The following is a 27699-nucleotide window of genomic DNA, read 5'->3' on the forward strand; positions in this document are numbered from 1 at the left end:
AATTTCTTTCAGATTTTAAAGTCCGCCAAACTCCATAGCATTAAATTTATCTATTTTTCAATTATATTTTCTGATAACATACACGTATTTTCAAACTTATTGAAAAAAATGCACCTTACCATTAACATTTTATTACTAAGTTTAATTTATTAAACTTAACATTTTATTGTTATATTTATAAGAAAACCAAATGTACAAATTGTCCTATAACACGCTATAATACCTCTATTCAAAAAATAGGTTTTTCTAATCTAACCAAAAATGAGAGTAATGGGCTTGAGCTCTTATTTGCTAATGACCCACATATTCAGAGTGATAAGAAGGATTTCCCTTGCTTGTTTTCATGAAAGACTTCTGCTGTAAAGTTTTCTCAATATGTATGACTCAAACAACAGGGCTTCAAGTTTGATCAAATTCAATATACTAAACTATATATTTTATCTAGTTAACATATAGTTAAAAATTGTCAGGTGTTATTGGTTTCAGATACCTATGCATTTAAACTAGAAGGGATGTAAAGTGATCATCAAAGTATAATGTTATTAGTACATTTTATATCATTTTTGGATCATGTACTTACTCAGGTGAGAAAATTCTTGTCATGTGAATCATTAGATATAAAGATCTAGCTTTTCCTCCACATCTTTTAGAATGAAACTGGGTAGCCTCAGCAGCAGCTGGAAATCCCAGAGCTGTCTACTAGGGCTGCTGTGCCAGGACAAATCATGCTGGGTGTTCCTGGGAGATGTTCATGTACAAATGAAATAATGTTTCAAAGGACATCAAGGCCAAACTCCAGAGGAACAAGAGATGACAAAAGGACAATGTACTGATCTAGGGTCTTGGCAGGAAATCACAGGGGCTGTCCCCATTGCTTTGATTCAGTGACAATGTGGTAAGAACAGTAGAGAAGCTGAATTTGTTTTTAACAACTCAGTGATTCCCTTGACACCAGAGCACTGAGCTGGTGTAATTGTCCTAATTCACTCAGCCCTGAAAATAGCTTGGTATCTGGAGTTTCTAGAAATGAAATATTGACTTTATTTATTCCCTCTCTATTATTGGTTAGTCTCAGATCACACAATACAAACTAACTGGCAGACTGAATGTGTCATAAAAGTTTATATAGCTTAGAAAATACACATTTCTTCTCCAAATTCCCCTTACTGTAAGGATGTTAGCATTTTATTATCAAATTAAATTTATTCAATGAATTAAAATCTTCTTTAAAGGAATTCTTGATATCTACTTCTATAAATGTTGTGATAAAACTTTTCCTGAGGAGGCCCTACATATCTATTCACCCCAGTTGTGAGCCACGACTGACCAGAATATTGATATCACCAAAGTCCAATGTGGGGAACCATGAATTTTATCAGAGTTACTTATAAGTATGTGGGGAAGAGATTGATTATAGTAACAGAAATGAATCAAAGGCAGATGCATTACTAAAGCCCACATAGCATAGATGAAAGTACACAATTTCTAGGAATCCAGAGCATACTCATACCCTGTAGGCAGCCCAACAGTTGTAGAATGTCATTTCCAAGTGACTCAGTTGGTCTAAACCTGTTCCAGGCAGCAGGGACTTCCTGGAGCTATTTTGGGGGTATTTATATCCATGCTTAAAGATATTCCCTGCAGGATGGAATATTTTAATCTCCAAGGAAACTGTTACTTTGCAACTACATGGAACTCATGGAATTTTTCTTATATTTGTTGTTTATTTTTACTCATACAAGGTTTTTGAAATAAGAGTGAATGAAAATATGGGTAAATATGTGCAAAATAGAGCATTCTTATCTAATTGACATAAACTTGATTGAAAGTTAAAATTTTTTTAACCAGGGCTAATTCACGTATCTATCAGGACCTTTTTAAAACTAGTAATGTTTGTCTATAAAGCTAGACTCTATAAATTAAAAAGGCACATACTGTGTTGTCAGATTTTAAATAGAGCCAGAGATTGCATAGTTGACAAGTTTAAACCTAAAAGCAACTTAAAATTAGTTGTCTGATTTGATAGAGAGAAAACCATTGGTCTTAAAGTAATATTCAAGGAAGCACACAAATTATAGTTCCTATACCTGGATTTGCTGAGAGCACTGTCACCTGCTCTCCTGTATTCACTACCACATATCATGCTTTTTATGCTTTATCAGTTTGTATGTCGGTGACTAATCAAATTTTTTTCTTCTCAGCAATGTTTGCCTCTGTGTCTTAGTTCTGTGCCATCATATGATTTCTGAGTATCAACCTCAAACCATGGTGTCATGTACCTAATCCACTTGCTGGGTACCTCTACTTGAAAAGTTTGATGAAATATTAAGGGTAACACTGTTATCCCTGCAGCAGCCTGTCTAGAAATGCAGATAAAACAATCTGTCACATGTGGACATTTTAAAGTAGAGGAAAACATAACCACACTGTGCATACATGTGCCCACAGAAGAAAAGTTTTAAGAAGCAAGGAGAGGAAGAGCAATGGTGACGACTCGCATTTCTGATATCCTGTATCTACTTTGTGAAACCTCAGTGACTATGGTAGCTGATTGACTCTAACCACAAACCTAGGCATTAATGAAACATCCTCACTGTGCACCATTGCTTCCTTCAGGAACACTCAGTGAACAGTTCACAAGGCAGCCTACTTTCAGACCTCTCTAAAATTTACCCATTTACCTTCCTGTGATTAGTTTAGAGTTTACTGAAATTTCCTCAGCTTTTGATTTTGCATTTTAATTTTTTCCATATTTGAAAGTAGTTGATCATGTATCCCTTAAAAATTCTTTAGTGGTTTTCCATCTTACAGATAAAATCTACGTGACTGGATATGAAGGATGAAGCCTGCATTTTTCTATTTTTGGTTTACACTTATAGTATGACCCATAATTAGAGCCTGATCAACTTTTGAGTGATCACAGCTACTTTCTTTTCAGCTCCTCCCTTTTCCTCATTGTCAACATCACTGTTTTTGCCTTCTATGTATCGTTCAAACTTTATTCAGGTTCCTGGTGTATGCTTGTTATAGTATCCTTTGCTCCTTTTCTATTTAGTATTCAGCATAGCAAATTTCACGAATAATGGACATTTTCTAAGCAATGAGCTTTATGAGGACATGTGCTATGTCTGTTCTGGTTTTGCCTGTGTCTTCTGTATTAGCAAAATATCAAGTATAGAACAGCTGGGTACTGAATGCATATTCACTATTTGTCTTGGGTATTTGTTTCTTTTTTAATTTAAATGCTATTGTGAATATGATAATGGAATACTATTTAGATACAAATGCTTGTAGAGTTAGACACATTGTATAGAGCCTTTAGAGCTGACACATTTCTATGAAGAATGGTGAAATAAATTCATTATTTCAAATTGCTGTTTCATTTACATACTGCTTTTATGTTCCTATTTGCAAAAGCTTTCTGGTTTAATATATTATTTTTCTCATTTAATATTAATCTATTTCACATAAGCCACACATATTCCATAGAGAATTCATTTGACACAGAATCATTGTCTTCTGATAGTCAACCCATGGTCTCCTTCTCTGCAAAGCAGAATTAATCTCATGCTGTATGTTCTTTCAAAGGCATCCTATCTTGAAATCGGTTTAATAAGAATGGATACTACTATGTAACACTTTATTTATAAATAAAGTAAAACAAATGACAAATTTGCATTTCTTTATATTTTCATTGAAACTTTATTTCTCAAAAAGTAATATGGTTGACTTTTATGGAATTGTCAATGTTTGTGCATATGAAAAGAATGCGTCAATTACAAAATTGCTAGACGAGTTTAAACTCATTAGAATGCAAACAATCCTCTTGAACAGATTCAATAATTTTGCATTTAGGTGTGTAGTCTAAAGACATGCAGCATGTCAAGGAGATATCTGAGCTCCCAATTGCATCTTATAATAGGTAAAATATGGAATTAGTGTAAATATCCACCAATATATGACTGCATAAAGAAATATATGAGCACAATGCATAATGCTTTTCATGCCTTTAAAGAAGATAGAATCTTTCAAATAATTAACAACATGGGTGAAACAGAAAGAGGTCAAGTAATATAATCCAGGTATGGAAAGACAGAAACCACATTCTATATATGAACCACACATATATAGAATCTAAAAAGGAAAAATAAAAGTCTTCTAAGCAAAATAGTGCTTACTAAATCCTGTGACAGAAGGAATTGTAACCAGATAAAAGAAATAGGCTCACGAATTGTCTCTGATCATCATGGTAACTGTAGTTAATGATGACCTAATACATTCTCGAAAAAAGAGGAAGATAAAAGTTATGCAGCTTCACTATTTTTTCTTTTATCTAAATTGATTTTTATTATTTTTATATAAATACCCTTTCTCTTTTCTTTTTCTTTTTTTCTTCTTATTTCTTTCTTTGTTTTTTACATCTCAACTATAGTTTCCCCCTTTTCCTCTCTTCTCAGTGTTCCCCCATCTCCTCCTTTCTATACCACCCTCCACCTATTAATCCCCCATTTCTTTTCAGAAAATGGCATGCCTCCAATGAAAATCAAGCAAAAATGGTATATCAAGTTGCCGTAAGACTAGGCACCCAAATTCCCTTTTATTGAGGCTGGATGATGCAATCCAGTAGGAAGATTTTGTCTCATTGGAGTCAGAGACAGTCCGTTCTCCCACTGTTAGGAGTCCCAGAAGAAGATCAAAGTGTACAACTGTAATGTATCCAGAGGGCCCAGATCAATCCCATGCAGGCTCCCTGGTTGTCAGTTCAGTCTTTGTGAGCCATTGTGACCCAAGGTTGGTTGATTCAGTGGGTTTTTTGTGTTGTCCTTGACCCTTCTGGCTCCTTAAATGTTTCTTCCCCTCTTCTATATGATTCCCCAAGCTCTGCCTAATAGTTAGCTGTGGGTCTCTGCATCTGTTTCTGGATGAAGCTTCTCTGATGACAATTGGGATATGCACCCAATTCTTACCTTCTATACTCATAAGTTATGAATATAGAAGAACATCATTAGGGACCATTTTCTATGCTAGGTTTCTGAACTATGTAGCATATGGGTACTGGCCCTCCAGGCAATGTCATGGATGGGCTTCCTCTCTCATGGCATTGGTCTCAAACTGGGCCAGCCATTTGATGGCCACTTTCACAGTTTTTATGCTAATTTAGGGATTGGTACACAAACCCAGCCACAAAACCTTTAGTTTTCAATTTGTCCTGCCTACAAGATGCACACAGAAATTTAGGGCCTCACCATTTATTTCAAGCTATTAATTAACTGGATTTAACTATTTCTCAATGTTTATATGCTTAAAGTTACCATGGTGTAATACATAGATCATATCACGTAAAATATGTTACATTGTTTTCCATTTGAAGTTGAGAATTGTTCTTTCAAGATTTATAAAGAATTGTATTGAAATTTTGGTTGAGATTTCTTTGAATCTTTAGATTGCTTTTAGTAAGATGGCCATTTTTACTATGTTAATCTTACTGATCCATGAGCATGGAAAATCTTTTCATCTTCTGATATCTTTGTCAATTTCTTTCTTCAGAGACTTGAAGTTCTTATCATAAAGGTCTTTCACTTGCTTGATTAGAGTTATTCCAAAATAGTTTGTATTCCTTGTGGCTATTGTAAAGGATATTGTCTCTCTAACGTCTTTCTTGGCCTGTTTATCATTTACTAATTCTTTTTTATTTTAGCTAATTTTGTATCCTGCAATTTGCTGAAGGTGTTTGTCAGCTGTAAGAGTTCTCTGGTAGAATTTTTGGAGTCAATCATGTATACTATCATTAATTTGTGAGTAGTGACACTTTGACTTCTTCCTTTCCAAATTTTATCCTCTTGGTCTCCTTTAGTTGTCTTATTACTTCAGCTAGAACTTCAAGTACAATTTTGAGGAGATAGGTAGAGAGTGCATAGGCTTTTCTTTTCTCTGATTTTAGCAAAATTGCTTTAATTTTTTCTCTATTTAATTTAATCTTGACTATTTGTAATATATATTGCCTTTATTGTGTTAGAGGCTCCCAGAGGCTGAACCAGCAATGATAGAGTGAGCACAGGCTGTATGTAGCCTATACACACAGACTTGTGTAGCAGATGTGTAGCTTGGTCTTCATGCAGGATCCCCAACAGCTGGAGTGAGGGCTGTCCCTGAGTCTGTTGGCTGCTAATCCTGCTGCCCTAACTAAGACACTTTGTCTGGCCTCAGTGGGAAAGGATGCTACTAGTCCTGCAATGACTTGATGTATTAGGGATGGGAGGGTGCTGAGGTTGGGAGGTAAGGCTATGGTACCCAGAGAGTGTTCCCACTTCTAAGAGAAGAAGGGGAGGAGAGAATGGTAGGAGAACTTGCATAAGAGGGTACATGGAGGATAGAGCATCTGACACTGGAATGTAAAGTGAAAATCATAAAAAATATTTAAATTACTAAAATTAACACTTCTTGATTAAACACTCTAAGTTACCTTTAATTTTGGTTTGTTTTTTGTTTGTTTGTTTGTTTGTTTGTTTGTTTTGAAACAGGGTTTCTCTGTGTAGCTCTGGCTGTCCTGGAACTCATTCTGTAGACCAGGCTGGCCTCGAACTCAGAAATTCACCTGCTTCTGCCTCTCAAGTGCTGGGATTAAAGGCATGCACCATCACTGCCCAGCCTTACCTTTAATTTTGAATAATGCATTAATCATATTAAATGTCTAACACAGTTTAAGATATTTTATGTATAAAGGTCATATTTATTTTGATAAGATGATTAACAGTCTAGAATAATATTTAATTCACATATCTTATATACATACCTCATCTATATTTAAAACTGCTATGCACATTAAGTCTCTTGTTTTAGAACAACCAGAAAAATCAGTTTTAGTAAAAAAAGTTGTAAAAGTGAGTGGCCATATCATTAGGTGTATTTTACTAATAATTACCAATAATTACTTTGTATAAGTTTTTAAGATAGGTCTTACTACATAACCCTAGCTAGGTTTAAATTCACTATGTAGAAGAGGCCAGCTTTGAACTTATAGACAACTGCCTGTGTTTGCCTCCCAAGTGTTGCAAGAGTTCATGTCTAGCTCTCCTTTTAATATTTAGAAACACCTCAGAGTTGAAATTTTTAAATTGATATATTCACTGGTGCAATAAGAAATCCTGAAACATTTTAGGCCTCAAAGTCAAGTACAATACAAATGAACCTTTTGAAATTTTATAGTATCCAAATTGGAGAATGGTATCATCTATGACAACTACAAATTTTTTCGTCCTAAATTTGAACATGAATAAATTTATAAACAACTACATGTGTCTCAAAAAATTGAGATGTTATATATAGTTGTCAAACTATCTTAGTAAAGGAGAGCATGTCTTCAAGACCAAGTGTCTAACGGGAATACTGCTCTCTAGATCTGAGCTGGCTACTGACAAGTCAGTTCCAGAGAAGAGGCAACAGTTTAACCACTCTTCCAAAAAAGCCCCATTCTGAACGAGTGGTGCTATAATATTATTTAATATCTCAGGGCTTCATTGGCAGAAAATAAGACATCATGTTAATTAACTGAACAATGCTTTGGAAAAGCCTTAAGATACTGATTGATTAATTACTTCTTTGATGCACATATTTAGAAAATAATTATGTCTCCTGACACAGTAGATGTCACAGCCAGTTGTTTATGTCTGTCTATGGAGCTATCTTTAAATAGTGTGTTACCTAAATAGGTTTGTTTGTTTTTAACATCACTTGGCAGTCTTGGCATTAAATTGTTTTCTTGTTCATCTTACATATGCAAATTTAGTCAGAAAATTGAAAGTAATACAGCTAAACTGTGAGTCTTTTCTAAAATTCAGAATAAACACTTTACTTTTAATTATAACTTTTACTTGCCTTTGGTCCATGAATTCTGAGTTTTATAGGAGCAAGTCTTTTATATAAATAAAAAAGGTAAATTTTAAATTTTTATATATCATCGGTATTTTGAATATTTTTGATTTATCATAATCTTTCCCTTCTTGATTATTTGTAAAGAAAAATGGAAAAAATAATTTTTATCCTGTTCTAAATTACATTTAATTTTACAAAGATGTGCCCTTTCAGAATATTTTCAAAATCAATTTGATTATTAAATATAGTGTGCTATTTTATTATATATATATGTACATATATATATATATATTAGATTTATTTTGAGTTATATTTTATCTTGCCTTTTTATTAAGGGAATAAAAATTAATATTGTATTTGTTATGTGTTTGCACAAATTGATGGTGTTGAGAGTAATTTTAAGGAAACTTAGGAACACGGGAGACAGACTCAGAAATATTTACTGGGTATATTTGTTTCAAATATACTTGTATATCTGTAAGTGTAAGTGTAGCTGCAGATAAAAATGTCATAATGTTACAATATTTACTTATAAATGTGTTTGTTTAAATATACTTAAGAATATTTAGGATATTTTACTTTGGAAAAATAAAACCTCCTTATAAGGCACATGTAGTTTTTGGTTCTATATACTCTGCTCCAACTTACATCATAATGATTCACTTCTTGCTTAACACATATTTCAAGATTATTCTGTAGCATAGTATTTTCATCTCTTTTTTGTGCTCCCCCTCATGGGCATTTGTATGTCATCATTCAATTATATCTAGGAAGAATATTGCTTTTTCTCAGCTAGAAATATCATTGATTCCCTGTTGTTTCCAGACTATAAAAGTGAGATGACACTATGTTGAATAAGTTTTGTTTTATAGATCAAATTTTTTCTTCTTCTTTCCTTTTTAAAATTTTTTATTTTTATTGGTTATTTTATTTATTCACATTTCAAATGTTGTCCCACTTCCCAGTCTCACCTTCTCCAACCTCCCATCTAATCCCCTTCCCCTTTGCTTCTACAAGGGTGCTCCTCCACCCACTCACCAACTCCAGCCTCACCACTCTAGCATCCCCCTAAAGTGGGGTATATCAAGCCTGCACATAGATCCTCCATGGATCTATGGCTCCATGGAGCCATGTATACTCTTTGGTTGGTGGTTTAGTCCCTGGGGTCTGGTTAGTTTTTGTTCTTCCTATGGGGTTACAATTTCCTTCAACCTCTTCATTCTTTCCTAAGTCTTCCTTGGAGTCCCCAGGCTCAATCTGCATCTGTATTAGCCAGGTGCTTGCAGAGCCTCTTAGTGGACAGCTATATCAGGCTCCTGTCAGCAAGCACTGTTTGACATTAGCAATAGTATTGGGGTTTGGTGTCTGCAGATGGGATGGATCACTAGGTGGAACAGTCTCTAAATGGCCTTTCCTTCAGACTGCTCCAATTTTTTTCTTCATTTCCTTTAGACAGAAACAATTCTGGGTTAAAAATTTTGAGATGGGTGGGTAGCCCCATACTTCAACTGCCTATCTACCAGAAATGGTTTCTATGGGTTCTCTCTCCCCTTTGTGGTGTATTTTGGCTAATATCATCCCTGTTGGGTCCTAGGAACGTCTTGCTTTCCTGGCATCTAGGACTTTCTAGTGGCTACCCCCATTTTCCCACCCCTACTCCTACATATTTCTATTCATTTTCCTGATTCTCGGAACTTCAGGCTGGAGAGTTGGCTCAGCCATTAAAGGCTAGGTTCATAACCAAAACTATAAATCACATTTTTTTTTTAACATGAGAGAAGCTAGTTTTAAAACTAGATGCCTATTTGACATTTTAGGCATACCACTTTAGACATATAAATCAGTGGTTTATTTATGTATACTATCATGCTTCAGCAGTAAACAAACAGGTAGAATATTTGGAATTCAGTGGACTGGTCTCAGTGTTGGTTTTATGATTGGTTTTTATAATCTACATTTCACAATGTACCTATTATAGAAATTTAAATTAATAATCCTTAAAAAGTATAGACCACATAATTTAAGGAAAAAATATCATAGTAAGCAACATTACAATAAATGAACTTTTCTTTGTTAAATTCTTACTATTTTTCTGATTTAAAGTAGCTTATCCAGATTACATACGTAAAAATTTACCTGACATTAATTAATATTAGGTAATGTTATTAATTACATATTAATATAATGTAATATGCTTATTATTCTCACAATAGATTTCATTCAATTTTTGGTCATAGTTATTTAACAAATTTCAAAAGTACAAAGTAACCTTAATACTGCTTTGCATGAAAGAAAAATAGTCTTTTGCTTAGGAAATAATGGATGTCTTAGTCTGAGGTCTCTTTGCTATACAGAGACACCATGACTATGGCAACACTTTTAAGGGAAAGGTTTTAATTGGAGCTGGCTTATAGTTCAGAGGATTAGTACATTATTATAATATGAAGTAACATGATACCATGCAAGCAGACATAGTACTGGAGAGTTCTACATCCAGATCAAGAGACAGCATGAAGTAGAATGAGACACCTTGTCTTTCTTGAGCTTCTGGGGACTAAAAGCCCACCCTGAATGACATACTTCTTTCAAAAAGGCCACACCTACTTCAACAAGGCCACATCTCCAATAATGACACTCCCTATCAGTCTGCAGAAGACCATTTTCATTCAGATCACCACAATGTGTTTATTTTTCTATTTATTTATTTATTTATTTATTTATTTATTTATTTATTACTTTACATCCAGATCACAGCTCTTTGCCACTTCCCAGTGCCCCATCATATGTCCTCTCCCTTCATTCTTCCTCTCTTCTCTTCTGAAAAGAGTAAGGTCCCTCCTGGAGAACAAATCCTTCCTGGCTCCTCAAGTCACATTCCCATTGAGACAAGACAAGATAGCCCCATTAGGAGAGTAGTATCCACAGGAAAGCAACAGTCAAGGTAACCCCCCTGCTCCAGGTTTTTAGGGACTCACAGAGAGATGAAGCTGTACATCTGCAACACGTGTGTAGGCAGTGGGTTGAGTTCTAGCCATTGTATACTCTTTGGTTGTTTGTTTAGTCTCTGGGAGCTCTCAAGGGTCCAGGTTAATTGACTCTCTTGGTCTTCTTGTGGAGTCCCTGATCCCTCTGGTTTCCTTAATCCTTCCCTCCAACTCTACCACAAGACTTCCTGAGCTCTGTCTAATGTTTGCTTGTGGGTCTCCTTATCTGTTTCTGTCAGCCACTAAGTAAAGGCTCTCAACGAATTCTACTAGGCTCCTGACTCTGAATCCATGCTGACGGGTATAAACATAGCCTCTGGCTCCAAGATAGTTATGGGTTTAATTGTATTCGACATTTGACATAGGGTGGCAGTTATATTTCAACTGTATAGCTTTCAAAGTACAGAAGAATGAATATACCCTGGCTGACTAAGATTAACAGGTGGTGAAAGGAAAAAAAAAAGGAAAATAGCTATGTGAAAGAGAACTAGATTTCTTTATGTACAAAGCGAAGGTGAAAAATGTAACCTGAGTCATGACACTGGCAATCATTCAAAAAGCACTTCATTCATTAATGTCATACCATGACTTGAGTTGGTCACGTATATATAGGACGATTCCTTAAGATGCTGAAGTGTTGGCTTCATTAAGGTGAATACATTATTAATAAATTAATATTAAAATTATTTTAATAACGGATTTTTTCAAATTTCTTTGTTTCACAGTGCATTTTATGTAATCATCTCTTTTTCTTTGACTTCCTTTTAAAAAATAGTTTCTTGTGATTGTTTTCAGGGTGGATTCTCATGACTCTGATAGCATTTCTCTACCATCCTCTTGTGGCTGAATTCTCTGTACACAGTTTTCTGTTATGGTTCTCCTTAGATTTAACAAGGATATAATTCTTTTTTACTTTGGTTGTTGTTGTTCAGTTAGAAAATCAAGCAAATTAGATTTATGGCATTATTCATTTTTCATAACAAGAAAAGTTCCATTACCCTTACCTCCTGCTCTTTGTTTACTTAGAGTTAATTTTTCACATGAGCATAAGATACTGGATAAAAAATAGCTGTAATGAAATAAGTTTTTGTTGTGGTTTGTTATTTATGATTTTCCCACACAAGTATATAACTCAAGTGTGTGAATATCAAGTGTTAAATAATACACCTTAATTGATTATTGCCATTTTGTTATATTTTCTGCATAAAAGAGCATTGTGGCATGCTAGTTTTTATTTGGTTTTATGATTCTCTTCTAAATGTTCACAGTGAGAAAGCATGAAAAATTTTGTTCATTTACCTTAAGATACTAAAATTATAAATTGTAATATGTAAATAAGTTAATGTAATCTTTATTAATATTAGTGAGAATTATAGATTAACTTTTTACTTAATCTGGTTAGTCTTTCTAAATTTAGCTTTATTAATTTTTTATTGCTAATAAAAGCAATAGAATAAATTCTGAAGTTAAAAATGTTAATAAATAAGTCTTCCAAACAGCTATTCTTCAACTCTGATGGATATCACTCGAAATAAAATTAGATATTCCATGTTTTAACTTTTATTTTATGCCATAGGAAAGGTTTTTTTGGAGGCATGTACCAAATCATCTTTGGTGTCTCTGTTTTCATGTCGTACATTATCATATTTGTTGTCAACAGCACACTAAAATCATGGGTCTTGTGATAGTGAACCAAGCAGTCATGGAAGCTTATAGAGACAATGGAGAGAATTCATTAAATTTATTAAAGTATTGAAATGACATTAGAATAAGCAAGCCCAAGACATTTCTCAGTAGTATTATAGCAATAATGAATCAACATATTTTCATAGTATGTAGTGACTGAGGTTCTTACACATTCTAAGCAATTCCTCAACCACTGAGATCTATCCCAGTCCCAGTTCTTTTCTGTGAAAGTCATTTATATAAATTAAACTGATATTATTCACTGTTAACATACTCAATGCTTTCAATTAATGTTTCATAATTATGACCTACTGAAAATATCTGACTATCTTGCAACAACTTTGAGGAAGATCATTTTTTTAAAGATGAAAATATTCACAAACAATAAAAGATTTAAAATTTATTAGGCCATATTCCACAAGATTATGTAAAATTTTTATTTTTTAATTTTTATGAGAAGATGCTATACAGAGAAATAAGCAAATAATAAACATAAAACAGTAGGGAGAAGTAAGCATGCATGCTAGTATTTTTTACATATATATATATATATATATATATCTCTTTATTCAAAAATATTTCCTGACTAGGTCCTTATCATAATTTTAGCTTTGCAATGAGTAGGCTATATTAGAGGCTCTATGGTATCAATCATTGTTGATAATTGGAATTAGTGTTTTCATAATATTCTAAGAATATGCACCCATGTTACTGGTTTATTTTAGTTGTTGCATATGCCCAAATGTCTACTTATAAAGAATCAAAATCTATTAACATCAGAAAAATCACTCATCATTCATGATATTAAAAACATTAAGTATAAACAATATTGGTGAATATACATTTATTAAATGCAAAAAGATAATCTTAGCTGCAAATATCAAGATAATTAAATGTATTGGAGGCCAGCAGATAGTGCAGAATTACGTCCCCTTGATATTGATTCTTCTCAAGATCAATAGCAGTTCCAAATGTAGTAAATATCAGACAAGATTTAACAGGATCTAAATGATTAAGACTAAAGTATTGTTGCTGGAAAGTTCATTAACAACACCATCAATATTGTATGGTTTGTAGACATTGGTAAGAGCTTCACGGAACAATTTAAAAGAGAGAAAGATATCTCAATGGACTTCTTTTAGTGGGAAAAGATTTAATTAGTTAAGAATAATTACATTAGTTTAATGAAATTTTTAATTGAAAATCTGGTGGCATTTCCTAACTTGCTTTGCAGCTGTCCTTTAATCATTTATATCTTGAAATGAAGAGGTTTACCACATGGTATTTAGAAAACATCTAAATATATATAAATATTTAAAGGTATTTGAAAATTATGGCAGAACAAAAACAACAGACAGGATATTCTGCTTCAGAACAGTATATTTAAATATATGTCAGAAGAAATTACATTTACAGTATCAGTAGTAATTATTAGAAAGAATTCAAAAGTGCTATATTCAAAAATGCTACTGATTCTAAGTTTAAACCTCATACAATTCATTTCATTACTTATAAAACTCTAAAAGTTCTCTAAAGTAATCTGTTTCCAAATGATCTTGTGTCTTGTTAAGGGTAATGGCATTCAACATATGTTTTAGAAAGAATGAAAACTCCAAAAATTATAACCGTAAAGGGTGCAAGAAATGCCTTTTTCTTATTTTTATGTATATATTACACTTATTATAATGTATATAAACATAAATTTATATATTATTCATATATTATATACTTACATATTAAATACTAATTATTATTCAACTAATTGAAATCCTTCTTTAGTCTGTATTTTACCAATTAATGAGAACAATCTAGTCAGCATTTACTGTATTTATTTTTCTGCTTGTAGTTTGAATAAGGTGTTGTTTTAGAGAAAGTTTCTTGAATGTGTGAATCCACGGGGGCACCAAATAAATGGATCCATTGTTACCAGTGCAGGCCCATCCTTTACACATGATTGTCAGAGCCTGAATCTCAATTTTCTTTTTTAAGTCATCAATTTGGCCATGAGACCTTATCTGTTCTATTATTTCCTTCTTTTCAGTTTTAAATGTTCTTGTATTGACTCTCTTCTCTTTTAACCATCATGGATACCACAGTTGTTTTCCTTGGTCATTTAAAAAAATAATTTCTGTAATATACTTTAATTCTACATATTTGTAATACAGAGATATTGTTGGTTAGATCAAAGACAAGAAGGATAGACATATACATCAAAGTGTGTGAGAGGAGGTAAAATACTGGAATACTAAAAATATCACTTTGGTAGTGAAGAACATATATTACTATCTCTTTGAGTATCAGGGGCTAGAAGACTTTTAATGTGGACAAAAAGTTCAATTGTGCTCCAAACAGAAAAATTAAGTAACTGCAACACAAAGATGAAAAGATATTGTTGGTGAGGATAGAACAGAAAAAAAAACTTGTGTATAGACACAGAAGAAGAAAAATAAACAGAATTTCCTAATTTCCAAATGTTTATAAAATATTGATATGAAATATTGTTAACTAGACACATGGCTATGAATGTAGTACGACCAATGGTCTTTAATACCTCTGTGTCTTTCCTGAAAATATGAATGCCATCTGAAATTGTAAGATGAATAAACCCTTTCTAACCTAAACTGCTTTTCCAGAGTTTTTAATCACAGCAAAAGAAATAAAACTAGAGCAGACATCTTTAGTCAACCTAATTGTTTCCCTGTCAGACAACAATATCTGAGTCACACTTGACTAGGGTCGCATTGCTGGTATGAGGGTTTCTACCCAGCTGTGATGCTTAACAATATATAGTAATTCATATTACTGTATATATTAATATATTTTAATATATTACTATATATGCTTATCAGGCAGAATAATAGTTTACTTTGTATTTTATTCATAATTTCTAAATTTGACAGTAAACTATGAGTTTTATTAATTTTTTAATTATCATTTCAATTGAAGTAAACCATCAAGGATATGCTTCATTTTATAGAAAGGAAGTTTCAATGATAACATCCTCCTGATCTTCCCTTTACATACACTATTTTGTTCTCTTGAACAGCATATGCTTATCCCCCATTTAGGCCTATCACATATGCAGAAAAGTTGTAACATTGTACTTTTTAAACAGGCTCCTGATTTGGGATCCTGTCCACCTAGAAGAGATTGCCAGTCTTCTGGCTATCACCAACACTATCTGATGCCACCTGCCATACAACATGTGCCAGAAACTATGCAAACTACTTTAATGTATTACCTCATGCAGGCCATGCGGTCCACACAGCTGCTGGTAGAGAACTCTTTTTCAGAGTGGGACAAAGAGCTGGCAGCAGAGCACACACAATGGCAGCTGCAGAGTTATTGGAGAATTGTTTCACAATTGGTTCCTGATTGGTTCTGAGGGCAGTTCTCATCACTCACTTCAGTAGTTAGGTGCCACGTATGAGCTTTGTAAAGGTCAGGGGCCTGAGCATAGTGTGACAGCTGAAAGCACCAGCTTACCCTTCCTATGTGTACCCTTCTGATATCAGAGAGATGCATATTTCTAGCTCCCATTTCTAATGCTGCTGACTGTGCACAGAAGAATCCAGTGCCAATATCCGTTCTCTTTATGCACCACAATTAATATCCATATCTTCTATTTGAAAAATTAGCACATACAATTACTTTTTAACAGCAGCTATTGAATTTTTAAAGTAATTATTTTTCAACCATGATTAGTGGTTTGGAAAGGCTTTTTAAAAAAAAAATATTAAAAATGAGGAAATAAGGTAAAAGGTATTACTTTAAATTTTTGATTACTTGTTTCACTTAAGAGGCCAAATCAATGAAAGAGTCAGAATCTGTAGACTTAGCTTCCATGCACTGAGCCAAGCAGCTCTTTGTGCTGTGCATTGTACCTCAGATGGGAGTTCAGAAATGAGCAAAATCTGAAACGTAGGAGTTCCAGAATGGATCTGCCACCTGCCAGCTAGCTTCAGATCTCAGAGGGGACCTGCCTACACTTATTTAATGGAAAGATAAATGTGTTCACAGAGCTGTTACTATAAATTCACTTGGAACTGGGACAGAGGCTGCACACGAATTCCTCCCAGGCTGGAGTTGCTGGCAGATTTGGTTCAAGGTACCTTTGGGAGGTCATGTATTCTAGAGTAGTGGCAGAGTGTGATTGTTATTCAGAGTTCCCAAAGACCCATTCCTCTTACTGCTAAAGCAAATGTTTTGGCAGAACTTATAGTATGTATTTATTCTTAGAATGTGATAACACACTTACTATATCTAAGGCAGCATATGTGTGGCACTACAATGTTAATGTGGTGATTGTGGTCCAGTAAGTAAACTAAAAACAATAGAGTAAGTATATCCTTGTGAAGTTTTAGTCCAAACCAAGAGCATTAGAGCATTAGTGAGAACACACACACACACACACACACACACACACACACACACACACTGCAATTCTTAACAAATTATAAGTTTTAAGAATTATAAAAAATACTTTAAAAAAACACCATGCCTCAGTTTTGTTGGTGATGTTGATATTTTCTTATTTATTTGATACAGGTTTTACATAGTCTTAGTCACCTTGGAACTTATCTTCTAGAACAGGCTGGCTTGGAACTCAAAACAATCTGCCTGCCTTTGCCTCTTGGGTGCTGTCACTAAAGGTATATGCCATCTGACCCTGACCTACTTTTTCTCAAAGTTTAATAGGGATATTCCAAGGTCATTATTTCTAGGGCACAGTTTTATTTTAAAAATGCCACAGCCATCAGAAGTAAAAATATTTTGATGAAGTTTTGCTAAAAGGATTCTTTGGAATAATTTTGACCTTTTTTTTGTGTTTTCTTCTGTGTATATATATCAAAAGTTATTTTTGTTTTACCTTCATCATTTATACAAAGCCAATCTGTGATTTAATTTTTGGGGGAGATAACTATATTAGATTGTTTATTTTCAGAACTTTAGAAAAAGATTTAATATGATTACAACCAGAATAAGAAAATCTTTTTGATCAAATATAGATCTGTCTGGAATTTGGTGCTTAGTAAAGTAGTCTTTCCATAAATAAAATTTGTCTATACAAATATTTTAGATGTTCAAAACATTCTGTATTATGTCTTATGTCAGGATATGCTTGAAATATGAGTGAACATTGAGAACATTATGCTTTTTAAACATTTGGTACAGAGTTGAATTTTATTAAAATGAACAAATGATAACTCAGAAGATAGAAACTACTTCCAGGAAATAGGTTTTGGTTTTTCCGTAAAGAGCCATCATTTGTTGTCCTGGTGGTGACTATATACAGAATAATTGAAGCTTTGAAATTTATTTCCTCAATGGAGATCTAAGGGTTCCTTACCCCTCCTTTTATCACTTAAAGAAAAAGAAAAAATTAAAATGATCTCATATTGATGTGCCTTGCAAGGTATATTATGATCATTCCAAAACACTCACGTAGAAAGGTTATCTAAGGTGAATTAAAATGTTTTGGATCATATTGCACTTTTTTCCTTTTTATTCTTGTCTCAACATTCTCAACTTCAATGTCTCTTAATCTACTCCTCTCAGTCCTCAATTAACCTCCTCCCTCTCTAAGATATACTCCCCTGGTTTCCTTCGGGAGCAGGAGATGGGGAACAGGATCTCGGTGTGTGGGGAAGTTATCAACTAAACACAGCATAACAAGTTAAAATAAGGCCATGTAGAAACCCTCGTATCAAGACTGGATGAGGCAAACCAATAGGATGAGAAAGGTCCCAAAAAGAGGCAATAGAGTCAGAGACAATCCCACTTCCACTGTTAGGAGTTCTGCAAGAATATCAACCAATGCAACCATAATTTTTTTTAAAGATTTATTTGTTTTATGTATAAGTACACTGTTGCTGTCTTCTGACACACCGGAAGAGGGCACTGGATCCCATTACAGATGGTTGTGAGCCACCATGTGGTTGCTGGGAATTGAACTCAGGACTTCTGGAAGAGCAGTCAATGCTCTTAACTACTGAGCCATCTCTCCAGCCCCATAATTTTTATGTAGAGGACCTAGTTCAGACTCATACATGATCCATAATTATTGCTTCTGTCTCTTTGATCTCCTGGGAGCCCTGCTTAATTGATTCTGTGGGCTGTGTTCTCACAGTGATTTGACCCATCTGGCTTTTTCCACTTTTCCTCTGCGGTTCTACATGTTCTTCCTAGTGTTCAGCCTATCATAAAGACATTTTCTCAACTATGTTGAGAGCAGTTATGCTCATAATAGCCAGAAAATAGAAACAACCCAGATGTCTCTCAAAAGAAGACTGGATAAAGGAAATGCAGTATATTTATACAATGGACTATTACTCAGATGTTAAAAGCAAAGATATAATGACATTTCTAAAAAAAATGGATAGAAATAATAAAAATCATTCTGAGTGAGGTAACCCAGACTTCAAGTCTCTTGAGGGTTAGAGTCTTGAGCCTCTCACTGAGGCTAGAACAGGCAGTCCTCTGTTGTATATATATGTATCTAGGGCCTCATATCAGCTGGTATATGCTGCATGGTTGGTGACTCTCAGTGTCTGAGAGATCAAGGGGGTCCATGTTATTTGAGACTACTGGTCTTCCTATGGGGTCACCCTCCTCCTCAGATTCTTTTAGTTTTTCCCTAATTCAACCACAGGGGTCCCCAGCTTCTGTCCTTTCCTTGGGTGTAAGTATCTGCATCTAACTCTTTCAGCTGCATGTTGGGCCTCTCAAAGGGCACCTTGCTAGGCCCATGTCTGTAAGCCCACTGTAGTCTTAGAAATAGTGTCAGGCCTTAGAGCCTCCTCTTGAGCTAGATCCCAATTTGTGCCTGTCACTGGACATCCTTTCCCTCAGGCACTTCTCCATTTTTGCCCCTGCAGTTCCTTTAGACAAGAACAATTCTGGGTCAGAGTTTTTTGACTGTACTATGACAACCCTATCTAGCCACTTGATGCCCTATCTTTCTAGTGGAGGTGGAATATACAAGTTCCCTCTCCCCATTGTTGGGAATTTTATCCAAGCTCACTGCCTTTGATTCCTCACCTCCAAGGTCTCTAGTGTATTCTAGAGAGCCCCCCCCCACCTCCTACATCCCGAAGTTTCCTGTTTCCAGTGTTTCCGTTGGCCATCAAGACTTCAATCCTGTTCCCATTCCCCACCCTAATACTTGATCACATTCCTCTTTTCCCTTCTATGTCCCCTCTCCCACCCAGGTCCCTCCTTCCCTCTGCCTCCTGTGATTGCTTTCTTCTACTTCCCAAGTGGGATTAAAGCATCCTTACTTGGGCCTTTTGGTTTGTTAACCTTTTTGAGTTCTGTGGTTGTATCATGAGCATTCTGTACTTTTTTGGCTAATATCCACTATTTTGTTAAGTATCATGCATGTCCTTTTGTGTCTGAGTTACCTCACTCAGAATGATATTTTATAATTCCATCCATTTGCCTGTATAACTCATGATGTCCTCATTCTTGGTAGCTGGGAAGTATCTCATTGTGTAAATGAACCACACAAGTTAATACGTTGACAAATCAGACATCTTTCTAGTTTTTTATAAGTCACTATTGTCAGGATGCCCAAGCTTAAGTAACCATCTTGATCAGCCATCTTATTTTTGTGGTGTCAGTAAAGCTTTGGTTTTACTTAAGCCCCCACCCTCTCTCTTTCATAATTATTCGACATAAAGATTTCTTAGTTTTCTTTTTTTAATATTTTTCTTCTTAAGTGGGTTATAAATCAGTTTCTATTGGGAGCATTTTTGTCTTTGATTTAAAAATGACAGAAGTGACGAACGAAATATTAGTTCCAACAGAATTTGCTCAGGCATCTATTTCAATATTTCCAGAAGATGAGTAATATTTTTTAAAAAAAGAAAGGGCATTTGATAAGACACAATGGAAAAAGGAATGAATAAAGACCTCCACTGATTGCATGTTCATTCTAGTACAAACATGAGCCTTATGTTTAAGTGTAGAAGGCAGTGGGAAAAGGGGCCATAGTATATAGGATATGTTATGACTATATATAATATATATGTCATATTTATAGATGATCTATATTATCTATCTTCTACATATCTATATATCTATCATATCTATATATCTATCATATCTATCTATCTGTATGTCTATCTATCATCTATCTATCTATTACTGGTCAAGGTGCTATCTATGTCTAGGCATGGTTAATATTTTTCCAAATCTTATTACTATAAAATGATCTAAAGAAGTTGTTATTAGTGCCATTTCTTAAAGAATTTGATCTGGTCCCCATTAACTGGTCAGTCCTGATCTAGACCATAGCTTTGCTATCACAGACAGTTCTCATTTAGGAGGCAGTTGGAGCTGTAAGACTCTCATCTAATCCAAGGTGACTGGAGCTAAAGAAAGTAGTTCTTCTTTTTCTACTTTCAGATATGTCTACAAAAGGTATGTTAGGAAGTCAGATATTATCTGAGTATTTATACAGTATGTAAGTTAATTGAAACAAAACCAAAATGAAGGCAGAAAGGGCAGTCTATCATCCAGCATTTAGTTACCTTTTGGGGGCCATATAAAGAATCAATGTTTTCTAGAAAAAGCAGTGTCAGTTATCATTTGTAGGTCTGTATTTAGCTTATTTATACTCTAATATTCATTTTTTCTTCCTTCCTGCTGATTCAAAGTTTGGTTGGTTGCCATATGTCTGTTTCCTTGGGGTACAATACTAGTTGCTTATGCAAATACTTTATGTTTTTAAGATATAAATATTGATTTCTATAAATAATCCTTGTAGTACTTAATAGTTTTTTTATGTTTCTATTTTATTTGTTTTAAGAAATTTTAAACTCTTTTTATATCTAGCTCAATCCATTGTTTGTTCAAAATGAATTAATTACCCTGTATTTGTATGGTTTCCAAAGGTTTATTTATTATAAACTTCTAGTTTTATTATATTAGAGCCAATAAGTTACTTCATTGAATTCCAATTTTAAATATTATTAAATATCAATGGTAATAATTTTGTTCTTATTTGTGATTTTTAACTCTTATTCCATACTCTGATACATTAGTTTTTTTTCTGATTGCTCTGACAAGATTTTTGACAAAATCAACTTAAGGAAGGCAGAGTATGTTCTGGCTAATGGTTAAAAGGTCTAAAGGCTAAAGTGGTAGCAAAAATGTGACAGTTGTTTTCGTGTCTGCAGTCAGAATGCAAGAAAGAGAATAGTGGACCTCTCTTGTATATATATATTTTTAATTCAGCTCAGTATGCTAGCCTGTGAGATGGTCCCACACATATTCAGTATTCAGATTATGTGTGCTTTCTCTGTTAGAAATGGCCTCCTATCTCACAAATTGCCCCAAGGCCTGTCTCCTAGGAGACCTAATACAGCCATGTTGACAATATTGACCATTACATCAGGAAACAAAATTTGAATTTAGGAAAAACTGATATTTTAAGGTGTTTTTCTGTGTTGATGCTGTGAAACTAACCTGCCAGTAATACCTTAAAGCTTTCGTTTCTCTCTACCTTTATCAGCAGATATATGGTCTAAAATTTCATGATGTTTTAGAAAAAAATTTATTTTTCAAATTTGGTAACAACTTTTAGGGCCAGAAGTGTCTTATATGTGATACATTCATCAGATGTTACTTAGATCCAACTAAGCAGTGTAATTGTCTGGTTCATATTTGGTACCCTGTATCAAATTCACTCTTCTAGTTACTGCCATGCAGCTATATGTTATCCAGAATTAGCTATCTGACATTTATAAAACAAAGTTTGTGGATATGAATTTACATTTCTCTAACACTTAAAAAGGACAAAATGACTGCTCCCATGCTCTGATATTGCTGTGTGCTGTTTAGCTATCTTCTATTTCCTGTGATAAAACTCTTAGGATCCATTTGAACAGAAAAATAAAGTCTCCTCATTTTGTCTTGTATTGTGGCACACAATAAGATCTACAGGGTTCTTATTCAGTTTGGAATTCATTTCACAGCCCACTAATTGTGTGAATGAGAAAAGGAAATAGATGCTTGTATTCTAAAGCATGCCAAACAGATGGCTCAAAGATCACTGCTACTACCCCTGCAAGTATAACCCTCTTCTGTAGGTATGAGATCTGGCATGGATCCCAAACACATGCTGAGTGAGAGTCCTGTTAACAGAACAATTGATAGTCATTGAACCTCTTATTTGTTATGAGTTTTATATGCATTATTTTTATCATTGACTCACAAAGTGGCTGGTCACTTGATCAGGTGCAGAACAGTAAAATTTATATTCATTGTACTTGCAAAGCCAAATGAACTTTTATTGATATGGAAATTTTCAGTGAAGAAACCAGCACAAGTGATTAAGCTTAGGTTCTTGAAAAGGGATTAACAGATACACTGAGATTCAGACTGTGGGATGGTGCATCATGACTGAGAATGGATACATGAAAATAGAGCCAAAGACAAGATCTGAGCTTATATCTTAAGCTTTTTAAAGTAACTCTCTTTTAAAAATCTCTCGTTCTTCCTCCTGCACAAGAGAACTGTTTACTTCTATAAATAATATGTGAGATATATAATCATTTTAAATGTCACAATTTCATCCAGTGAACTTGTGTATGTGTGGCGTGGTGAGACAGAGTAAGATAGACCAAGGGAAAGTGAGAAGACAAATAGTGTCTTAATATATTTCCAGCTAAAAAGGCAATACCAGGGGTCTGTATTGATTTAGGAGAGAAAGGCCATGTGGGTCAACTGTTCTAAAAGAGTTGTAGTAATATGGTCACTGTGTCTTATCTGAGAGAACCAAAAAATGTAGAGGAAATTATGTTTTATCTAGTTGTAAAGAATACTTCTTAGCCCATTATTTCTCTGCATGCTGTGCTTTTATGAACATGTATGTCCTATCTCTGGCTTCCAGACTGATGCTGCTCTAATGTATGATGCAGTGCACGTCGTGTCTGTAGCTGTCCAACAGTTTCCCCAGATGACAGTCAGCTCCTTGCAATGCAATCGACACAAACCCTGGCGCTTTGGAACCCGATTCATGAGCCTAATTAAAGAGGTAAGTGGAGAAAAGATTGAATAAGGACAGTGCAGTTCTCCTAGCACACAATTTTATTTTATAACTGAAACTTTATTTCTTAATGGATTCTTCTTTCATATATATACTATGTGATAACTAAAGTTTCTCTTTCCTTTCCTCCTCCCACTCCCCCCAAATTATTTCTTTCACAGATCTACTTCCCCTCCATTCCCTCTTAAGAAAAAAGCAACCCTCATAGAGACAACAGCCAAACAGGACAAACCAAAATACAAAAAAGAGCATTAAATAAAAAGTATTATTTAGTCATAATTCAGTTAAATATCTATCAACATGTCTGTAATGACCTAAAGATAGGAAGCCTGTGACCCATTAAAAGCTTGATTGATGATATTAACATTATTTCTGAAAATCTGTTTTTCTGACATTTTATTTAAGTAAAGATGTAGCTGTTGAAAGAATTATTGTATTTTAGGCAATAAACTATGAAGTGTGTTTTTTAATTTGAATGTCATTTAGGCTACAATAAATTTAAAATTAATATGTGTGACATAGTTATTTTATCTATGAAACTATATGAAGCAAAATGTACAATTATTTTACTTATATTACCTAGTCATATTAAAAATGAATATAAGAGCACTAGGAATGTAGTTTAGAGGCAGACTGCTTGCTGAGCGTAGATGAGGCCCAAGTTCAATTTCTATCACTTTGAAACAAAAAAAAAAAAAAAAAAAAAAAAAAAATAATATATAGATTCACAAAGTACAAAATTTACTTCACAATGTGTAATAGAGTAATGCTTATGACAATGTATTGCCTCTCTTTTAATCTTGATCAAGCTTGAAGTAGGAAAAACAAGTGGAAATTTACTCATTTACACATATGTCCACATGTTATTTTTTCTATTCCTCCTAAGAAGGGAAGACCATTGTTTGCTTAGCACATTCCTCCTGGATAATAAATTACATGGTCCATTGTCATAGCTTTTAAAACAATCACAGGCATTGGCACACTTAAGATTTTTCATCATTACCTTAAGATTAACAATATATTTTATCACGGAATGAAAATGCAAATAGGATCATGAATAGGGATCTCACAATATTGTTAAACAATTTCCATGCATTTTCATTCTCTGATGTTTACCAAAATCAGTTAGAGGTACCGATTTTCCCTGAAGAACATGATCTTTATTAGTTGCTTCACATTCTCCATTAACTTCTTGTTTAAAGCACTCAGCACTCTTAGAGCTCTGTACATAGATCACAGGTCTCTGTGGAGAAAGAATTGATTTTCCTGAACTCAGCATTTGAGGATTATGATTGTGATGTGTGTCAGCTAGCCCGGAAAGAAACAGCTATATGACATTCCCCACTGTATTTATTGTAGGGTGTAATTGAGAGCTTTGTTCACTAAATCACAGTATTTCCCTTAAGAGGACCAACAGGAGAAATTTCTCTGAGTTCTCCATACCAGGAGAGGCTGTTAATCGCAAGCAGCTTGTAGCTTGTATGACTCCAAAATATGAAACCTGCATATTACAATTCCATCATTTTTTTCTTTTCTGCTTTGGTTGCTAGGAAGTTTAAAATTGAGTATGTTAGAGAATTTTTATTACTTGCCTGTTTGGGCTCTTACATTTTTACTGTTGTCTACCTAGTTTCATTTTGGTGTTCTCTATATATATTCTGATGCTTTCTGATTCTTTCATCTGTTGTTATATTATTTTAATGTTTTTACTTATGTTCTGAAAAATTTTTTGAAGAAGTTGAACAAACTGTTTTCTATCAAAAGCAGTTTTTGCATGTATAAATTTATGGAATACTTATTGTAATATGACACAGATAATAACCATGTTTTCTATTTCATCTGTAATTTAGTAGCTGAAAACTATTTTGAAAGGCCTGCATACTAGTATCAAAGAAGCAAACAGGGTGACTAAAAAGTAGTGTAATAATGATATTAATTTATATTCACTATTAAAATGTTAACCTTAATTTTTTAAGAATTGTGTCTTTGGGCTACTAGTGTACATTATTTCAAACTTTGCAGTTACATGCATATGCTGAAGCATTCAAAACTTTCAAGTATTACAGGCTATTTCTTTTCTAGATGTCATATATTGGGAAATATGCAAAATTTTGCTAAATACCAGACAAAATAGAAAAAATAAAATTTACCCATTTACTCACCTTGGAGAAATTATATTCCACCTTATATTCTACTGAGTATATCTCTTACAGGCAATGTAACTGATATGAAATAACTATGAAATATTTTTCTTGTTTTCTTCAGGGAATGTAGCATTGTTTATTTTAAGGGAATACTGTTAATTAAAGAAGTATAACAGGCTCTTGTGAACTCCATCTTTTTTCATAGTAATAAGTTTGTTAGTGTTATAAATTTAGGAAATACATTTTAATTTTGAATAATACTGAGTGATATAGTTAATAGATCATATACTATACCTTCCTATTTTTTTAAATGACCTTCAGTATATAAACCAAAATCATTAAATATATCTAAGGAAAAACATAGCAAAATACACTGATAATATAAGCTAAACATTTATATTCAAGTTGGGAAGTTATCAAAGAAAAAATTAAACCCTTCACATGTCATGACAAAATAACCCTTAAAATATGATTTTGTATAATTTAAGAGAAGTAAAGAAAGTAGCTTGGTTTCCCAGTAATTGTGAAAAATATTTCTTGTGAATTAGGAGTATTTTGGTTTTGTTTTGTTTTGTTTATTTCAGGCTCACTGGGAAGGTCTCACAGGCCGAATAACATTTAACAAAACCAATGGATTACGGACAGATTTTGATTTGGATGTGATCAGTCTCAAGGAAGAAGGTCTGGAGAAGGTATGTGAGCTCTTCATTTTGAATATTTAATCATTCTAAGAAATTTTATAATGAAAAAAGAAAACATCTTTGTTAAAGTCCCATTTCATGTTTCTTTAACTTTATTAGTAATTTCCATATAATTCTATATAATTCCCATGATAATTCATATTATTAGTAAAATAACAAACAGTTGAGATTTAAGACTAAAGGTTATCTTTAATCTTTAAAAAGATTTATTTATTTCACTTTCAGGTGTACAATTATATTTTTTGCATTTATATATGTGTACCCCATTCATGCCTATTGCCCATTATGGTCAGAAGAAGCTGGAGGTACTGAGGATTCTGGCTGCCATTTGCTGATAAGAACAATGTGTAATTGTTCTCTACTTAAAATCTGGCTTTAAAACAATAAACACAAAATAACATAAACAAAACCACCAAAACTACCTCCACAACAACAACAAAACATTTTTCCTGCTGGGTTATTGTTAAGCTAAACATCTAAATTAAAACATGTAAATTAGGTGATACATGAACAGGAGGGGTAACACTGGCTTCCCTTATTTTATTCTATGTCTATGGTTCAGTCACTTACTATAACAATAGTATTTGTGATGTATAATTTAGGTATATTTTTATTGATTATTGAAGTGCCTAGGTAATCAGATGTTGTGATAAGGACTTTAAAAAGTTCTATTATACTGAAATACTGTTTCCTTAAAGAAAGTAAAACAGATTTCATCCAGTAATTGCATGTGGAGTTTAGTTAGGAGCATGGTTTTTTCAGATTAAGATACAAGCATATATGAATGATCAAACTACCCAGGAGAGAAGAAAAGTGCACATTTTTTATAGTGTCATGAAAACAAATATGCATATATCATGACCAATAGATTACTTGGGTGAAAAACAATTATTTCCCTCTACTGAGGTTTTCAGAATGTACCATTTGATAACACAATATAAAGTGAGGAAAGCATTTTAAAGAACTGGAATACAAATAGCCATGACACAATGACTTCTAAATTATATTGTTTCTAAGATGAGAGAAACATCTCTCTCTCTCTCTCTCTCTCTCTCTCTCTCTCTCTATATATATATATATATATATATATATATATATATATAATAGGAATTATGTATATATGATAATTCTTCAATGTAAGTAAAGTAGAACTGTGGGTTAATGATATTGCCATTAAATCTCTTAACTGGCTTGTACTTACTCCTGAATGCTGAGTATTTACTTTATAAATTAATATGTACAATAATTCTCCTTAGAGC

The 27699-nt window shown here is 33.6% G+C and overlaps 1 protein-coding gene across 5 annotated transcripts in view; it reads left to right on the forward strand.

Moving 5' to 3' along the window:
- The window catches only part of Grik2 (glutamate ionotropic receptor kainate type subunit 2), a 630456-nt gene that overhangs the window by 338647 nt on the left and 264110 nt on the right, over positions 1 to 27699 (forward strand). For all 5 annotated transcript variants that reach the window (XM_034524652.2, XM_076917171.1, XM_076917172.1 and 2 more), the window contains exons 8-9: positions 23440 to 23583; positions 26324 to 26431. In XM_034524652.2, the coding sequence (XP_034380543.1) occupies positions 23440 to 23583; positions 26324 to 26431 (252 nt within the window). The remainder of the gene's footprint in view (positions 1 to 23439; positions 23584 to 26323; positions 26432 to 27699) is intronic.

Source organism: Arvicanthis niloticus, chromosome 20, assembly GCF_011762505.2.
Source record: "Arvicanthis niloticus isolate mArvNil1 chromosome 20, mArvNil1.pat.X, whole genome shotgun sequence".
Taxonomy (NCBI): domain Eukaryota; kingdom Metazoa; phylum Chordata; class Mammalia; order Rodentia; family Muridae; genus Arvicanthis; species Arvicanthis niloticus.